We start from the raw sequence: 16422 nt of genomic DNA on the forward strand, positions 1-16422 counted from the left end.
AAATGGGCAGTCACATTTGCACAATATGCTGAATAAATTCAATCAATTCCACAAATAGGAATGGATGAGAGGTATTTCGCTAATAATACACCAAAGCTTGTTTGTCATCAATATGAGTGAGTGGGTAAGTCAGAGAGTGAGAGAGAGAGAGAGAGAGAGAGTCATTATGTGTGTGTCACTGTGTGTGTGTGTGTGTGTGTGTGTGTGTGTGTGTGTAAAATGTATGACAAAACACTGTCTAAAAAGATCCACTCTTGAGAAGCATAAACAAACTGACATAAAAAAAAAGATCACACCTAACACATTATCATGTCAACAGTCCAGGACAAATCCAAACTGAAAAAAAAAAAACATGGTAAAGTAGCAAGTTACTAACACAAAAAGCTGTCAAAACAGCTTATCACACAGTGGAGATCCACAACCAAACCCATCATGTTACCTTTTCTGGAGAGTCTGAGCCGGTGAAGTCCAGCATGCGCTGGAAGATGTTGCTGTCCGCGTGCTTCAGCAGAGACTTGCTGCTCTTTGAACCTGACCCTGACCCCGGGGCGCTGCCCTTGGACCCTGCAGAGGTGACCCTGTCGGCAGAAGGAGAGAGCTGTGGGCTGCGGGTCCTGTCCGGTCCCTCTGGGGACACCTCACCGCCCACAGACTCAAACAGTCCTGCCTTCCCACGCCTTGACTCTGACTCTGACACTGGTTCCAGCAGCGGAGGTTCCACTACCTCCTCCATTTCCATGTCAGACTCCTCCCTCGGGTCAGTGGATGGGGGACTCTCCCTGCTGGGAGAATCGCTGGTTGCTGCTTGGTTCACAAGGGAGGGGGAAGGATCCTGGTCTGGTGCTGATTCCTTCCCCTTGAAACGCAAGCTCTTCGAGTCTTTGCGCTTTGACTGGGGCGGACATGACTTTGATGGGGGCTTATCACGTTTTTGAGCCATGGCACTAGCAAGCTGGGAGGACAGCCCTTTCAAGTTTATCTTGGGCATGGTGGATTTGGGGCTGTCATCACCGGCTGTGGTAGGTTGCTCTTTGGGTTTGGTTTTCCTGGTCTCTGAGACATCTTGCTGGGTTTTTGAGGAACGACCAACTTTGGCCAGCGGAATGTCACTGTCATCATCGTCCGTGTTCCTGCGTTTGCAACTTTTGGGTGTTCGGTCACCTTCCCGACCATGATCGTCTGTGCCGTTTAAGCCACTGTCTGAAGCACTGTGCTTTGATTGTTGGCTCTTTTTATCACTGCTGGCAGACTGTGCACGTCCACTGACATAGCCACTGAACTGTTGCTCACTGGTATTGGGAGTGCCCTCTTTGTCTTTACTTTCTATCACTTTTTTCTTTGCTGCTGGTGCCACCTGACTGGCTGACAGCAAAGTGGTGTGTGAGGGGGCTGTGTGTGTGTTGGAGCCAGCATCAGGAGGGGACTGGCTTGGGGAGAGGGGCTGTGGAGGGTCAGTGGATAAGGGCACTGGGGGTGACGCTGCACAACTCACAGGGACAGCAGATGACACACGCACAGATGAAGACGACACAGACGTTGCAGAAGATGATGCTGCACCAGCTACACTTGATGATGATGAAGTACATGCCGACGACTTGTCAGCCTCTCCTGACTGTTTCCCTTGCACTGACATACTGATAGCTGGAGACACCGTTGATTTAGTCACAGAGGCAGCTGACACAGAGCTAGCCACAACAGGTTTAGTCAGGGTGGCGGTGGCAGATGCTGCAGTGATGCCCTGCACTGTCTTGGCTTTGATCTGCAGGCCCGCCTGCAGCTTGACCACCTGGCCCTGACCCCCAGGGGCCTGCTGCACAATCTTGATCTTGTTCTCTGCCAGTAGGCGCTGGTAGTCCTCCTTGGAGATACGCATCACCCGGGGGGCGGCCGGAGGTTTGGGTGCCGCTGTGCCTGTGGAGAGAGGAGGGGGGGCTGACGACACGGCGGTGGTCCTCACTGTGCCCCCGCTGTGGTGAATGGCGGACATGACCTGTGTGACCCCCCCGCTGCTGCTGCACACCACAGGGGATTGGGCTTCCAGAACCGGAGGTCCCTGCACGGAGCTGACCACAGGCCTCTTGCCGGCGGTGGGGTTGGGCACCATGCGACGCAGCCTGGGCGGACCATCCTCCGCCACCGTGGGCAAGGTGTCGCGGCGGTAACTCCACGTCGGCACCGGAGTCCCCGTGGCCGGCTTCTCCTCGTTGGGGATTGGGACCTCTGGTTCCAGCACCGGAGGCATGTCTTTCCAGTTGGTGGGCAGCTTCCGACTGCGGCAATAGTCGAACACCTGGTCACCAGGAGAGTACTGGAACTTGGAGGGGCGTGCGCTGGTTACCACCTGACGTCGGGACTGAATCATGGAGTCCATGACCATGGTGCCGGGGCTGGCGCTCTTCACGGGGTCAGGCAGTGTGATGCGGTGCAGTTTCGACTCGTACCCTTTGAAATCGCAGAAACTGTCGTCATCGAGGCGTGAGGTGCTGCCTGCAGACTCCTCTTTGGACTCTTCTGTGACACAGCGGGTGTAGTGCCTCTTCTGGTGGCATGGGATGGGGCGGTAGGTCACCAGCTGGTTGTTGTAGCGAGTCACAATCTCATTGTCTTCCTGCAGACACACACACACACACACACACACACAAGGCCTCAATGAATGTTCAAGTCAAACTAGTTTATCAAGCTTTCATCTAACAGTGTTTATGGTTCCCATGCGACAGGTTTTTCCACAATAATTCCATTCCTAATGTCATATGACAGTGACAACATAAACAACGCAAATAAAGAATATATTCTGTGCCACAAATATTCTTTTCCCCGGCTGATTTCCCAAATACTGGTTGTTAACACTGCGTGAATGCTACATCTGTTAATACATTCTAACAACAAATCTGTTAATACATTCTAGCAACAAAATAAAGTAGGTTGAATAAAACAAAAAAGATGAATTTAAGAAAAATTAAAAAAGATTTAAAAAAAAAAAATCACCTCTGACAAAAGTTTGGGGAAGGATTCACTGGCTCTTCTACTGGCCTCCCGTTTGACACGGTACTTCTGTCCCACACCAACATCCTTGCCGTTGATAATGAAATCCTCATCCTCTTTCTTCACACGCACCACAGGGAACATACGCCTGAAGGACCGGTGGAAAGCGTTGCGAAGGTTGCGAGCCATCATGGCAAAATCTGGCAAACAGTCCAACAACTGATGTAGAAGTCAGCATATATAAAATGAAAAAGTACAACATCCAGTTCAATCAAATATTTACCTTGCTCATCAATATCATTAGAACAAACTACAAGCTAAAATGTAAATTAGAGTGAATCCAAATAAATATTTTTTTAGAAAAAAAAAATTGCTAGAGTTTGTTAGGGACACATATACTGATACAAGCAGGCAGACAATGACAACTTATAATACAAACCACTGTCATCAAGAACTAAAAGGTCAAGAATAAAAAGTAAGATAATGGTATTGATCCTTTATCACTTCTCTGTGCCTTGGATTAGTTCACACCCTCTTAACAGTTTTTATCATGAGAAACAAATGTTACAAACAGCAACATTTCAAAGCTTCCAACCTTCATCAAATAAAAATGTACAATCTCAGTTCACATTAGTGACCTCTGGACTCTTGACACAGTACGTTCACAGACACTGACACAAAGCCAACAAAGTCCTACCACTGTCCTCTCCATTGTACTGCTGGCAGTTGTCCACTATAAGGTCCATGTCGGCGATGAAGTCCTCCTTGCTGGTGTACTTGTTGTTCTCCAGCTTGTTCTCCATCTCTGACAGGTTCATCGGCACCTGCACACAGCGCATGAACACACTCACCACTTCGCAAATCACACAACCTGCAGTGGTGGCCTAATTCAGTAACACGTCCACCTTAGAAGGGAGAGAATCTGTGGGTGTGTGGGATCAAATCCCACACTTGCCAGGATTTTTCTCCTCTTACCCTGGACCCTTGAGTAGAGGTCTGGAGGCTAGTCATTCTTTGAGATGATAAACTGAGTCCTGTGTGCAGCATGGACTTAGCATGTATAAAAAACCTACAGCAACAAAAGAATTGTCCGTGGCAAAGTCTGGAAGTCAAATCCACTCTCATATACACATGTGTGTGTGTGTGTGTGTGTGTGTGTGTGTGCATGTGTGTATGTGAAATTAACCAAATGACGCAGGAAACGAATGATGAACACAAGCGGCAGCTGTCTGTCAGCCGTACCCAGGTAGGCAGCCTGTTGTACAAATGACCGTGTTTAAAACGTGCTTAGAGCTTGGCCTCTGAGGACAGGCGCCATTAAGTATCAAAAATGCATTTCCTGTTATTTCACATCAACCATCAACCAACATCCTGTCATGCTGCGAGAAAGGAACCTTCCTCATTGCCGCAAAATCTGATCCAGTCACTCCCACCCGCTATCAATTTTATCTTCTTACCCAGTCATTCTAACCCGCTATCAATTCTGTCTTCACAGCCAGCCCAAACCAAACACAAAATTTATTTGATTCCCTCCATTTCCAAGCATGTGGTGAGCTCCTGCCAAGGTCTTGTGCGTCAACAAGTTCGCAAGGGGCTGTCGTTCGAGAGATGAGGTGGCAAGTCTTCACTCCCTAAGAGTAGCCCACTCGGGCTGGCTCTGTGACTAAACAAGTATTGCTGTCTGTGGTGGTGTTCTGATTAGACTGAATCAGAACAGGCACGGCTGACTACTGCCAAAGTGACTCAGCAGCAGTGAAGAGTCTTTGGTGCAGTCTCCTGACAACCTGATACTGATAGTTCCCTGTGGAATAGTCAGTGGAGGTGGGACAACAGGAGACCAACCTGGGTGTGGCTGTGTATGCACGACAAAGATGACCATGTAGGGTAATGCCACAGAACTGGCTGATCAAACATCACACTAAAAAAAAGATTTAAATTAGCTGAAAAGAATTACAGACTGAGTTAACCGCTGGTGAAAATTTCTGAAACCGACTCTGCAGGAGACTTTCTTTCTTTTCTGGTGTTTGGTAAAATCACGCAACATAATCCTGTTCTATTTTTCAGTTATCACCCACAGAACGCAGACCCATACATGCCAGACTTAAGTTGCTTACCTTGACAATGTCAAAATATCCAGGTGCAAATTTCTCCTCCACAGGCTCCACGAACGGCCACGCCTCACTGTGCTTCATGCAGTGTGTCAACACTGAAATCCAAATGATTAATACATTCAGTTTGGAATCATCCATACCGAAAACTTAAAGAACATTCCATTGTGGTCATAACATTTTCCCATCCACATGCACTGATCTTCTGAGTATCAAACACAAATAACCCAAGTACACAAACGTAGACCAAAATGGGACTCCTCACACAAACCAACCGATACAGTGACTGTCTCTCTGTCGCAACACTAAGATGGCAGTCTCTACACAAACCAACTGATTCAATACTGTCTCTTTGTCATAAAGTCAATTTATATCTATAAAAGATATACGCAAGGTCATAAAATACAAAAGAAGCAAGACATAATCAGTAAGAGAAAGAGAACAAGATGCACACACACACACAACAGACCAACAGAGACAAGAAGGTGCTGTATTTGGTTTCAAACACAACAGCTCACCTTTCTGTAATTTTGCTACCACTTCGTCTTCCAAACCCTGCTCTTCAGATGCTTGGCTGCACAGGCAAGAAAAGAATATTGAATTATAAGAGACTTAAAAAAATGATCAAAACACAAACACTATGTGAACAACAACAACAACAAAAAAAGTACAATGAAATCACAGCAACTGACAAAAAAAAACAACACCACCACCCTATTTCATAACTGACTATCTTCAAACAAAATCCATGTTACTATCTTGAAATAAAAACAATGGAATCTCAAATCAAAGAGCCATCTCACAAAACAGCTGTACAGTGACAGTGTTGTGTAGTCATGTAAACCTGACCCTGAATTTGAACATGATGAAAAGAAATGGCTTCATATGAAAGCAAACTGGGGAAAAAAGGAAATGTCTCCAAAGATAGATCAACCATCCCCAAGGTCTTTCAGAATGGTGGTATACTGTTTTGCTGGGAACAGAACTATGGAACAATACTTCTCAGAAATCTCTTTTCTTGTGTTTAACAAAATTATTCTTTTCTTTCCCCCTTAAGAAAAAATATTTTATATTCATAGACACCTGTTTATGTATTCTAACACACACACACACCACACAGAGACTGAAAAAGCAGAACTTGCCCATCATTTTTAATGCCATTCATCAGTTCAGGTGGAATCTCTTTGCCCTCAGCTATCAGCCGTGCTCTTTCCTCACGCAGCAAAACCCGTTTTGCTCTCTCTGAAAGAAATAAAACGTCAGGGACATCACTGTCAAACTGAAAATGCAAGAAGAAATGCACAATGTACAGACAAAACGAAAAGTAAAGAAAACCCTAAACTACACATTAAGAATGGCATAAACAATGTCCAGTGCATGGCTATGGGAAGTCTTTTCAATGTCATAAACCTCTTCCCCACTGCACACACTGATGCACATAGAGAGCTGACAACATATAAATGAGACAAGATTTTTGTCTTGTCATCACATTTTGCAACTGCTACTTATTGCATGTGAGATGACGTGTTTAGAAGCTGAAAGGTCCAGTTTTTATTTCAAACCATAAACACTATATCATGTTTACAAAGGAGAAAAGGTCCTGTCCTAAAACCCAACTGAACCAACAGATGGGGATGGACAGGCTAACAAAAAGAAAAAGAAAAGAAAAATCAGTGGCATGCCTGCTACAGAGTGAAAAAAAAAAAAAAAAAAAAAATCTGAATCTAAGTTTAAATCATGGCCTTCTTACAAGTTACTGCCCACAGTTTAGAACATTTCTGAACATTTTTTTTTTTTTTAAGACAAGTTTTTCATTCCCTGGGCGAAATTCTCAATTCAATAGTTATAAACAATTCTTTCTAATTTAATAATGACAGTCTCTCTAACAGTTTTAACAAAATATTTTTCTCAAAGCCTAACCAGCACACTGGGTTATGCAGTATCAGTCATTTGCCCTTAGTTTATTGATTGATTTATTTATTTATATTCTATTACTTTTTTAATGTTCAAAACAGATGAAGTATAGTGTATAAAGACAAGTCTGCACGCTATGACACCACCCTTAACTCTTTCCGGACGAAGGAATGCTCACGCATTCCTTCACAAAACGTATTCGGTTTCGGACGAAGGAATGGAATAGCATTCTCCGAAAGTAAAATTCCATCATGCGCTGTACACGTGATTTTGTGATTAGCCAAGCAGAGTGCGCTATTCTGGGTCACTCCACAATCGAACAGTACGATTGGTTAGTCTATGATGTGTGGCCTGTCTCGCACACACGCTGACAAAGTCTGCTCGTGTGCCAGCCTGTCAGCAAAGCGGGCTCTTCTCAAAATGTTGTGATGCAAACAAGGCAGTGACGGCAATGTTTTTGGGTTGCCGAAGTACTTGAAATGCTACAAACTGAAGGGTCGGACATTGAAGAGGTGGATGATGACGAAGAAGAAAGCGAATTTAATGCAGAAAGCGAGCATGGGTATGGTGATTCGGGGTGAAAAATTGGCAGTATTTTCTACATATGGCAAAACTGTAAAAATAAGATGAGAAATTTGATATTTTTTATATGTAATAGCTCAACACGTAATAAACCAGTTCTGAAAGTTTCATTTTCTTACACAGTATTTTGTATTTTTTGTAATTTTTTTTTCCAAACCCTTACAAATGGGCCGTCTGTGGGGAAAAGCAAGGGAGAAAACTTGTCGTCCCGAGTGAGTTAAACAGAAAAAGACAACAGTTTCTGATGTGATTACCTTCCCTGGCACGTTCGCGTTCTTCCCGCTGTCGTCTCTGCTCCTCCAGGCGTTCCTCTTCCAGTTTCCTTTTCCTCTCTTCTTCCTCCTGCGCCTTCACACGCTCTTCTTCTTCCTGTGCTTCACGGAGAAGACGACCCTGGAAAAACAAACACACACAGGTCACTTTTTTTTTCTTATTCAATTAAAAAAAAAAAAAAACAAAAGAACACACAAACTCTCACAAGCAAAATATTACTGATAATTATGTGACAGCTTATCTACAGTGTAATCACACTTTTAGTCATTGTTACTGTAAAACTTTGTACAGTGCAGGAGTGAAAAAAATGTTTAAGTTGATCTCTTTGATTACTCTCCGCTGGTGCTTTTTATTTATCTTTATACATGTATATTTAAAAATTTTTTTTATTCATTTGTTGATATAAAGTGCTGTAAACTAGCCCAATTTCTATTTTTGAACAATCTCTTTTACAAAAACAGCTTATTCTCTTAGTCGTTTTTTTTTCCTTTTATTCATATGCAATAAAATTATTGATTAATCACGCACATGTTTGTATGCACTGATGTGTATACCTTGTGCTACAAGTTTCCATACATACAAATGGCAGATGCATGGGGCAGATATAAGTCAAACTGTGTTCCATTCCACACTACCAAAAATACAGGAACAATAACAAGAAACCGTTCTCTGTCTACAGAGTTCATACAGGTTTACAATCACAAAATTTTTAATTACACATACTTAACCGTGACCCAACTAGTGCAGACTCCGGCAGGGGTCTGACATTCCTGTCCTGTGCAAACTATCCGCCCATGCGGAGCAGACGAAACTACGGCCGATAACCTCCCGGAAGTAGGTAACCTCCCCTTTGTCCCGCTGGTTATCGCCCTCTTTTTCCGATTAACTTTTCAAACACTTTTTAAAATACCAAAGGCCAACAATTCAAATTGCCAGGAACCCAAATGAAATGCATGACATCTTAAGTGCCAGCATTTCAGTTGCAACGCTTCTTCAGGCTTAAGATTTTAGATATCATTATTTCACTTTCATTCAAATTCAGGTGGAATATTTGCAGCTATTCTTTATCACTAACAGTGACAAAAACCATATATGTTTTGTTGTTGTTTTTTTATTAGTAAAATAAAAACCCACATTTAAAACATCTTCATGCCTGGGTCTTTTTGAAAGACTGTGATTGAATGACTTAAAAAAAGGCACTGTCATTTCTTACAGAAATCCTCAGACAACTGAGACAGACTTCTTTTAAAACCTGTGTGAATCCTGTGTCAATGTCAGTAGACATGGCTCACCTGTTCATCCAGTTCAATCTTTCTGTACTGAAGCCTGGCTGACTGTCGACGAGGAGCCATTTCCCTCTTTCTGCGCCTCCGTTCTTTCTCCTGTGAAATTTGAGAACATACATTATCAACTTTAAAAAAAAAAGCTTTTGATACTTGTAACACAAAGCAGAAGACAGACTTTATCCACTAACAGAACAGATACCACATCGCCTGCCAAATAATTTGGAATTCTATTCATTCTTTGGTACACAACTATTACAAGTGAAATGGTCTAAATGTGTGTGTGCATGCAGAGAAAGAGAGAGAAGGAAGAGAGACTGTGTTAGTGTGATAACAGTATGTGCCAATGGCTTCTGTGGAAGACCACATGACAGGTGTGACAAGCACAGAAAAAGTCATTACTAAACTGAACAGAAAAAAACAACAACCCATAAATCTAAACAAATCAACAAGAACCTAACATCAAAACAAATCCTCCTCCAACCAACCTTCTCCTCTTGGATGCTGGGGATCTCAGGGATGAAGTCCGTGCTGATCGTCTTCAGGAGCATCTTCTCAGAGCGCAGACCCCCACCGTCCAGCAGAGAGGCCAGGTGCTCCCAGTCCTCCACCACCTCACAAATCAGGTGCCACCCGGTCTTGTCACCAGAGGCTGTGGGCTTCCACGGCTCCCACGGCTTCTCCTCCTTGCTGCTCACGCTAGAGGCCCTGGAATCCTGGCTGTCCTCCGTGTCTTCTCGCTCCACCTTTCTGGGACGGAGCCGATGTCTGGGGGGTTCTTCCTCTGAGTGGAGGTTCGGATCTTTTTTGTCGGCTTCCTCTTCCTCTTTGATGGTTTCTTTCGAGTCTGTCACGTCTTCTTCCTTCCTGGAAACCTGATCGGCTGCTTTGTCTGTGTCACCTTGTTCGTTTTCTGGCTCTACTGGGCTGGTGTTGCCCCCAGTGTGTTCCCCATCTGGTCCACTTGTCTCTTTTTCTGCTTTGTCCCCCCAGCCCCTATCACTTTGACCTGGTGCTTCACAGCTATCCTCATCCATCAGTTCTTGCTTGATGCCAGAGCTCACTGAAGACGCTTCCTCCTTGTCTGGGCCCACACTCTCGCAGACATCTTCCAACACATGTGTCTGTGCAGTGTTGTTGTCCAAGGCTTGCTGCTTTGATTCTCTGTGAAGAAGAATTTTCAGCCACGCTATTGGTCTGTGAAGCGTCTCCAGCATGGTCCACACAGACAGATTCCACAATATCTTCAACAATGTCTCTGGCGATGACTGAAGCATCTTCCCTGGAAAACATGAAAATAAAACAATAGCAATGGTATCAATTCATTTACATTTTGTTACCTTCCCTGAAAAAACATCAATAAGCAAAACAATACTGAAATCAATTCATTTTAAAACTAAATTTCTAAATGTTACATCTTCAGTCACTAGATATGCACAACTTCAAGTGTACAATATCAAGTGCACATGTATGTATTTTGTGCTTAAGAGAGAGTAGAACTATGAATGTGCATACATCATTACATGGCAGGCAAACATTACCTTCATCACCATGATTACAGTAAAACTTCCACAACAAAAGTGTAACAATTTCAGGATAGATTAGAAATATCATTTTCACAGGGTGACTGTCAAATGTGTTGCAGTCTTTTTCTTCTTCTTTCAGTGACAAATACCTACATCTTTGCAAGAACTGTGGCAGTCTGGATGTCTAAAAATAAAGACAAGACAAATCCACAAAAGGACAAGCCTTAACACCCACATATTCACACAAATGCATGCACGTTAACACAAATTAGACACAAACGCATGCACATAAATCAACACTTACCCAACCTCCATAGGCTCGTGGTTTTCTTCAACACAGCCCTGGCCATTTTCTGCATCTTTACTGTTGACAGTTTCCCCTCCTTCCCCTTCTGCCTCTTCTTTTACCTGGGGTCGATCTTCTCCCCCATCTTCTTTGCCAAGCCCAACACCCCCTTTATCTGACGCTGCAGAATTTAAAACACAATCTTCCTGATCTTGCTCTGCTTCCATGCCAGTTTCTGTGCTCGTGTCATTTGATGTTCCTACGTCACTTGCATCTTTTTCACATGTGTCTTCAGGTTTAGGTGAACCAATTTTGTGGTCAACTTCTTCTGCAGTTTCTTCTGGGATGTCAATGCAGCCGGTCACACCACTTTCTTCTGATTCTGCATTCTGTGTATATTCTTCAGGGGCAGCGCCTAATTCACAGGTATTGGACGATTCATTGTGGTCTTCTTCCATGGCTTTTTCAACAGACAGAGTGGAACTACAGGCTTCAAATGACTGACTGCAGCTGTCATTTTCCATGGAATCCTTGGTGCCACTTGACTGGTTAGTTTTAATGATGTCATCTCCCTTGTTTTCACAAGTATTCTGTACAGATGGATTCACACAACTCAACTTGTCTGCACAAGAAATACTGCCCTCTGTTTCACCAACCTTTTCCCCACCGACATTCTCACTTTTCTTGTTCTGTTCTTCAGTGCTAGACGGTTGCACTGTCTGATCAGGGGGTCTGTTGCTGTCTTCACAGACTTTGGAGCCACTCACATCTTTCTCCCTCACTTCTTCAGATTCACAGAACTTGGTGATTTCATCCAAGTTTTTCTCCACCACTTTTCCAGTTGCACTCAGCTCACTGCTTTCAACTGTATTATTTGTAAGTTCAGCTGTGGTGTTATCTGACATGCGGTCTGTCATTTCAGAAGGCTCTCCGCTGCTTCGAGTTTCTTGGTTTTGTTTGGACTGTACTGGACTGGTGTCTTTTTGTAATGAACACTGGCTGTCCTTGGCTCCCTCTGCTGCTGACCGCTGGTCTTCCCTCATTTCCTGATCCTTCTCCAATGGTTCAGATTCTTCAACAGGTTTTTCTTCTGCCTGATTTGTGTCTGCAGGTGTGGACTGTTCAACAACTTTTTTCTCCACTTCACTGCTCTCCATTTGCATGGATTGTTCTTCTTCATGGCTGGCGTCCATCTGAGTGGAAGGTTTATCTGTTTCTTCCATCTGTTTGGTCTCGATCTGTGCTGATTCTTCAACAGTGTTTTCTTCAACATCACTGATCTCCATCTGCTCAGAGTGTTCAACTGCTTTTTCTCTGTCCTGACTAGAGTGTACCTGCTCAGACTGTTCAACAGTTTCTTCTGACTGACTGGTTTCTACTGAAACAGACTGTTCAACAGTTTCTTCTGACTGACTGGTTTCTACTGAAACAGACTGTTCAACAGTATCTTCTGACTGACTGGTCTCTATTGAAGCAGACTGTTCGACAGTATCTTCTGACCGACTAGTTTTTATTGAAGCAGACTGTTCGACAGTATCTTCTGAGCGACTGGTTTCAACTGAAGCAGACTGTTCGACAGTATCTTCTGACTGACTGGATTCTACTGGAGCAGACTGTTCAACAGTTTTTCCTTCCACATGAGTGGTCTCTGCCAGTGCAGGTTGTTCCACAATTCTGTCTTCTACCTGAGAAGTGTCTTCTGGTATGGATTGTTCAACAGTTGTTTCTTCATTCATTGTTTCGTCAATCTGCTCAGATTGTTCAACAGTTTTTTCCCCCTCCTCGCTGGTCTCCATCTGTGTAGACTGCTCAACAACTTTTTCTTCCATCTCAGTGGCACTAACCTGCACAGACTGTTCAAAAGATTTTTCATCCTTACCAGTGTCTACTTCTGCAGATTGTTCACCAGCATTTTCTTCATTCTTACTGGTGCCTGTCTGTTGAAAGTGCTCACCACCCTTTGCTTCTTCTACTGCTGTTTCTCTGTCCTGACCAGTTTCAATCTGTGCGGAATGAGCGTCAGTTTTTTCTTCCATTTTCTGTGTGGATTGTTCATCAGTTATTTCTTCCATTTTCTGTGTGGATTGTTCATCAGTTACTTCTTCCAACTTCTGTGTGGATTGTTCACCAGTTATTTCTTCCAACTTCTGTGTGGATTGTTCATCAGTTATTTCTTCCAACTTCTGTGTGGATTGTTCATCAGTTATTTCTTCCAACTTCTGTGTGGATTGTTCACCAGTTATTTCTTCCAACTTCTGTGTGGATTGTTCATCAGTTATTTCTTCCAATTTCTGAGTGGATTGTTCATCAGTTATTGCTTCCAACTTCTGTGCGGATTGTTCATCAGTTATTTCTTCCAACTTCTGAACAGATTGTTCATCAGTTATTTCTTCCAATTTCTGAGTGGATTGTTCATCAGTTATTGCTTCCAACTTCTGTGCGGATTGTTCATCAGTTATTTCTTCCAACTTCTGAACAGATTGTTCATCAGTTATTGCTTCCAACTTCTGTGCGGATTGTTCATCAGTTATTTCTTCCAACTTCTGAACAGATTGTTCATGAGTTATTTCTTCCAACTTCTGAACAGACTGTTGATCAGTTTTTTCTTTCAATTTCTGAGTGGATTTTTCGTCAGTTATTTCTTCTGATTTATGTGTGGACTCTTTGTCAGCTATTTCTTCCAACTTCTGTGTGGATTGTTTGTCACTTTTTTCTTCCAATTTCTGTACAGATTTTTCATCATTCATTTCTTCTAATTCACGTGTGGATTGTTCATTGTTTTTTTCCTCCAATTTCTGTGCAGATTTTTCATCATTTACTTCTTCCATTTTATGTGTGGACTGCTTGTCAGTCTTTTCTTCCAACTTCTCTGCAGCTTGTTCGTCAGTTATTTCTTCCACATTCTGTGTGGATTGTTCAGTCTTTTCTTCTGACTCACTGGTCTCTACCAGTGTGGACTGTTCCTCAACTGTGTTTTCTCCTGCCTGACTTGTTTCTTCCTGCACAGACTCCTCCACAATCTGTTCTTCTACTTCACTGGTGTCCATGTGCTCAGATTGTTCAACAGCTTTTTCTTTCTCCTGCTTGGTGTCTGTCTGTTCAACAGTTTCTTCTTCCATGAGGCTGGCGTTTGCCTGCTCACTTTTTTTAGCTTCACCTCCCGCTTTCACTCCGTTTTGGTGTTCAGGACCTTGCTCGAACTGCTCCTGACTAACTTTTGTATGCTGATGTTGTCCATTCTCCTTTTCTTGCATGTCCGAGTGGTCACTATAAGTGCAATCGTTTGCATTTTCATTGAATGAATTGTGAATTTCCATTGCCTCTGTGACCGGTTCTCTGCCTCCGTCAGACCCAACTCGGACAGCTGGGGCCTGCTTCTCATTACGTTCCTGTGAGGATTCATCAAGAGAATCTACAATCTCTGCACCACCTCTTTTACGTTTCTTACCTCTTCTACCGCTACTTTTTGAAACAGTTTCTGATCGGGTGTTGGACGCCTCAGAATCGCCTTCACTGATTTCAGAAAGGTGACTGCCAGACAGATGTGATTTTCTGGTGCTGTGGTTTTCTGACAGACACTCGGCACTAACGTCACCGGCCCCCTTCCGCTGTTTCTTTGGTCTGCCACGACCTCTTCTGGTCGCTTCTGACTTTGTGGTGCTGTGACTGGACGCCGACTGTCTGTCCTCATCACAGTTGGATACGGTGATGTCTTTCTCAGAACTCTTTGGCCTGCCAAGACCTTTTTTGGTCACTTCAGACCTGATGGTGCTGTGACTGGATGTTGAACGCTGATCATCATCAATGCTGGATGGCATGCTGTCTTTGCTGTTTTCGTCAATAAGATGTTTGAACTTGGCTCTGAGACGAGCTGACCTTGGAGGGTTGTGAAGTGTTTGAGGAGCTGGGGTCTTGGGCTGCTGAGATTTGGGTGTTTTGACGGTCTTCGTTATGGGCTTTCTGCGCCTGCTGCTGAACTGATGTTTCCTTGTGCTCCTCTCTGAGTAGTCTTCATCCGAGCTGTGATCATCATGATCATCTGACTGCTCATCCTCATCCACATCGTCTTCATCTGATTCCTCATATTTCAGACTTTCAACATCATCATCCAAGCCTAAATCTTGATTTTCATCATCAGTTTCCATGTCCTCTGCCTCGTTCCTTTCAAGGTTGACCCTCAGTCGGGCAGACCTTTTCTTGGCTGTTGTTTCTGTCTTGTCTTCCTCCCCCTTGTTTCTCTTCTTTGTTCCACTCATTAGTTCATCGTCAGTCCCCTCCTCCTCAGACTTGTCTTCCTCTTCATCATCCTCTTCATTGTCCTTCTGATCGATGCTCTCAGCTTCCTCATCGCCTTCTTTTTCCAGCTTTTTGCGCAGTCGTGACGATCTTGGCTGGCGAGATGATGACGATGGAGTGTCTTTCGCTTGACCAAGAGTATCTCGTTTCTTCCCTCTGCCTTTCTGGACTGCTTTCTTTTTCTCCGTCTTTTTGCTGAAAAAAAAAAAGAAAAAGAAAAAAGATGACACCGTAATTTTAACTTGCCACTAAGTATGTCACAGAAATTTTCACTGGTTTCATCAATGAAAGGAAACAAAAGAAATAAGGTGGGGGTAGTTGGGGGATGGTGGAGAGATTGAGGTATCAGGCAATAATCAAAGATTCTAATAATAATTCATAACAGCTGTGTCTGTATTCTCATCTTTCTAAACACATGCAAATGAAATGTGACATCAAATTACGAATACACACATACATAAATGCACACACACTGCTGTTCAACACATAAACAAGAACATTACAGAACGAAAAACAGTGTTGCCTTTAGATCGTCAGTAAATCTGTATGTTGCTAAAGAAAATCTTTTTTCATATAAATCAAAAATCAAAACAAAACAAAAAAGAGAAAAGACTTGACCAATATTTCTGCTGTTGCTTGCTCTACATAGATTCATTCATCTTTCCTTTTCTTTTGCATCGGTTAACTCAAATTCTGTATTCCTTTATATTCCTGCCTTTGCTTTTTTTTTTGTTTGCTCATGCAATGTATATAAAAACAAACGTATAAAATACAATTAAATTATACTGAGTGTATTGATTCAATATAATTCAATTCTACAATTAATTTATACTCTTGATGATATGATGATCCGTCTTGAATGGCATAATGGAATGTATCATCTCTTATACACATTAATAATAATAATAATAATGGATACTTATATAGCACACTATCCAGAAATCTGCTCTAGGTGCTTTACAAAAACGCTTTTGATAACATAAAACATTATATCTATGTTACATACACACACAAAAATGTGACCACACACACACTGCATACATACATTTTAACATACATGTGTATCTAACAGCTACCCTAACACATACGCACACATAGGCAGGCACAAACTTACATAGACACACGCACACACAATACACATTCATATACATGCATGTAGTTGTGGACCTGCC

The 16422-nt window shown here is 43.0% G+C and overlaps 1 protein-coding gene across 2 annotated transcripts in view; it reads right to left on the reverse strand.

The window, feature by feature from the left end:
- The window catches only part of LOC143286979 (uncharacterized), a 29654-nt gene that overhangs the window by 3825 nt on the left and 9407 nt on the right, over positions 1-16422 (reverse strand). Inside the window, exons 1-10 of one of the 2 annotated variants that reach the window (XM_076594970.1) lie at positions 10973-11173; positions 9631-10424; positions 9152-9241; positions 7841-7979; positions 6233-6332; positions 5609-5664; positions 5097-5188; positions 3680-3806; positions 2986-3182; positions 440-2608 (exon numbers count right to left, since the gene is read on the reverse strand). In XM_076594970.1, coding sequence (XP_076451085.1) covers positions 440-2608; positions 2986-3182; positions 3680-3806; positions 5097-5188; positions 5609-5664; positions 6233-6332; positions 7841-7979; positions 9152-9241; positions 9631-10424; positions 10973-11027 — 3819 coding nt within the window. In that variant the 5' untranslated portion in view covers positions 11028-11173. Of the gene's footprint in view, positions 1-439; positions 2609-2985; positions 3183-3679; positions 3807-5096; positions 5189-5608; positions 5665-6232; positions 6333-7840; positions 7980-9151; positions 9242-9630; positions 10425-10972; positions 15446-16422 lie in introns of those variants that run through there. The other variant, XM_076594969.1, reaches the window with a different exon arrangement.

The sequence above is a fragment of the Babylonia areolata genome, chromosome 10 (genome assembly GCF_041734735.1).
Source record: "Babylonia areolata isolate BAREFJ2019XMU chromosome 10, ASM4173473v1, whole genome shotgun sequence".
In the NCBI taxonomy this organism is placed as follows: Eukaryota; Metazoa; Mollusca; class Gastropoda; order Neogastropoda; family Buccinidae; genus Babylonia; species Babylonia areolata.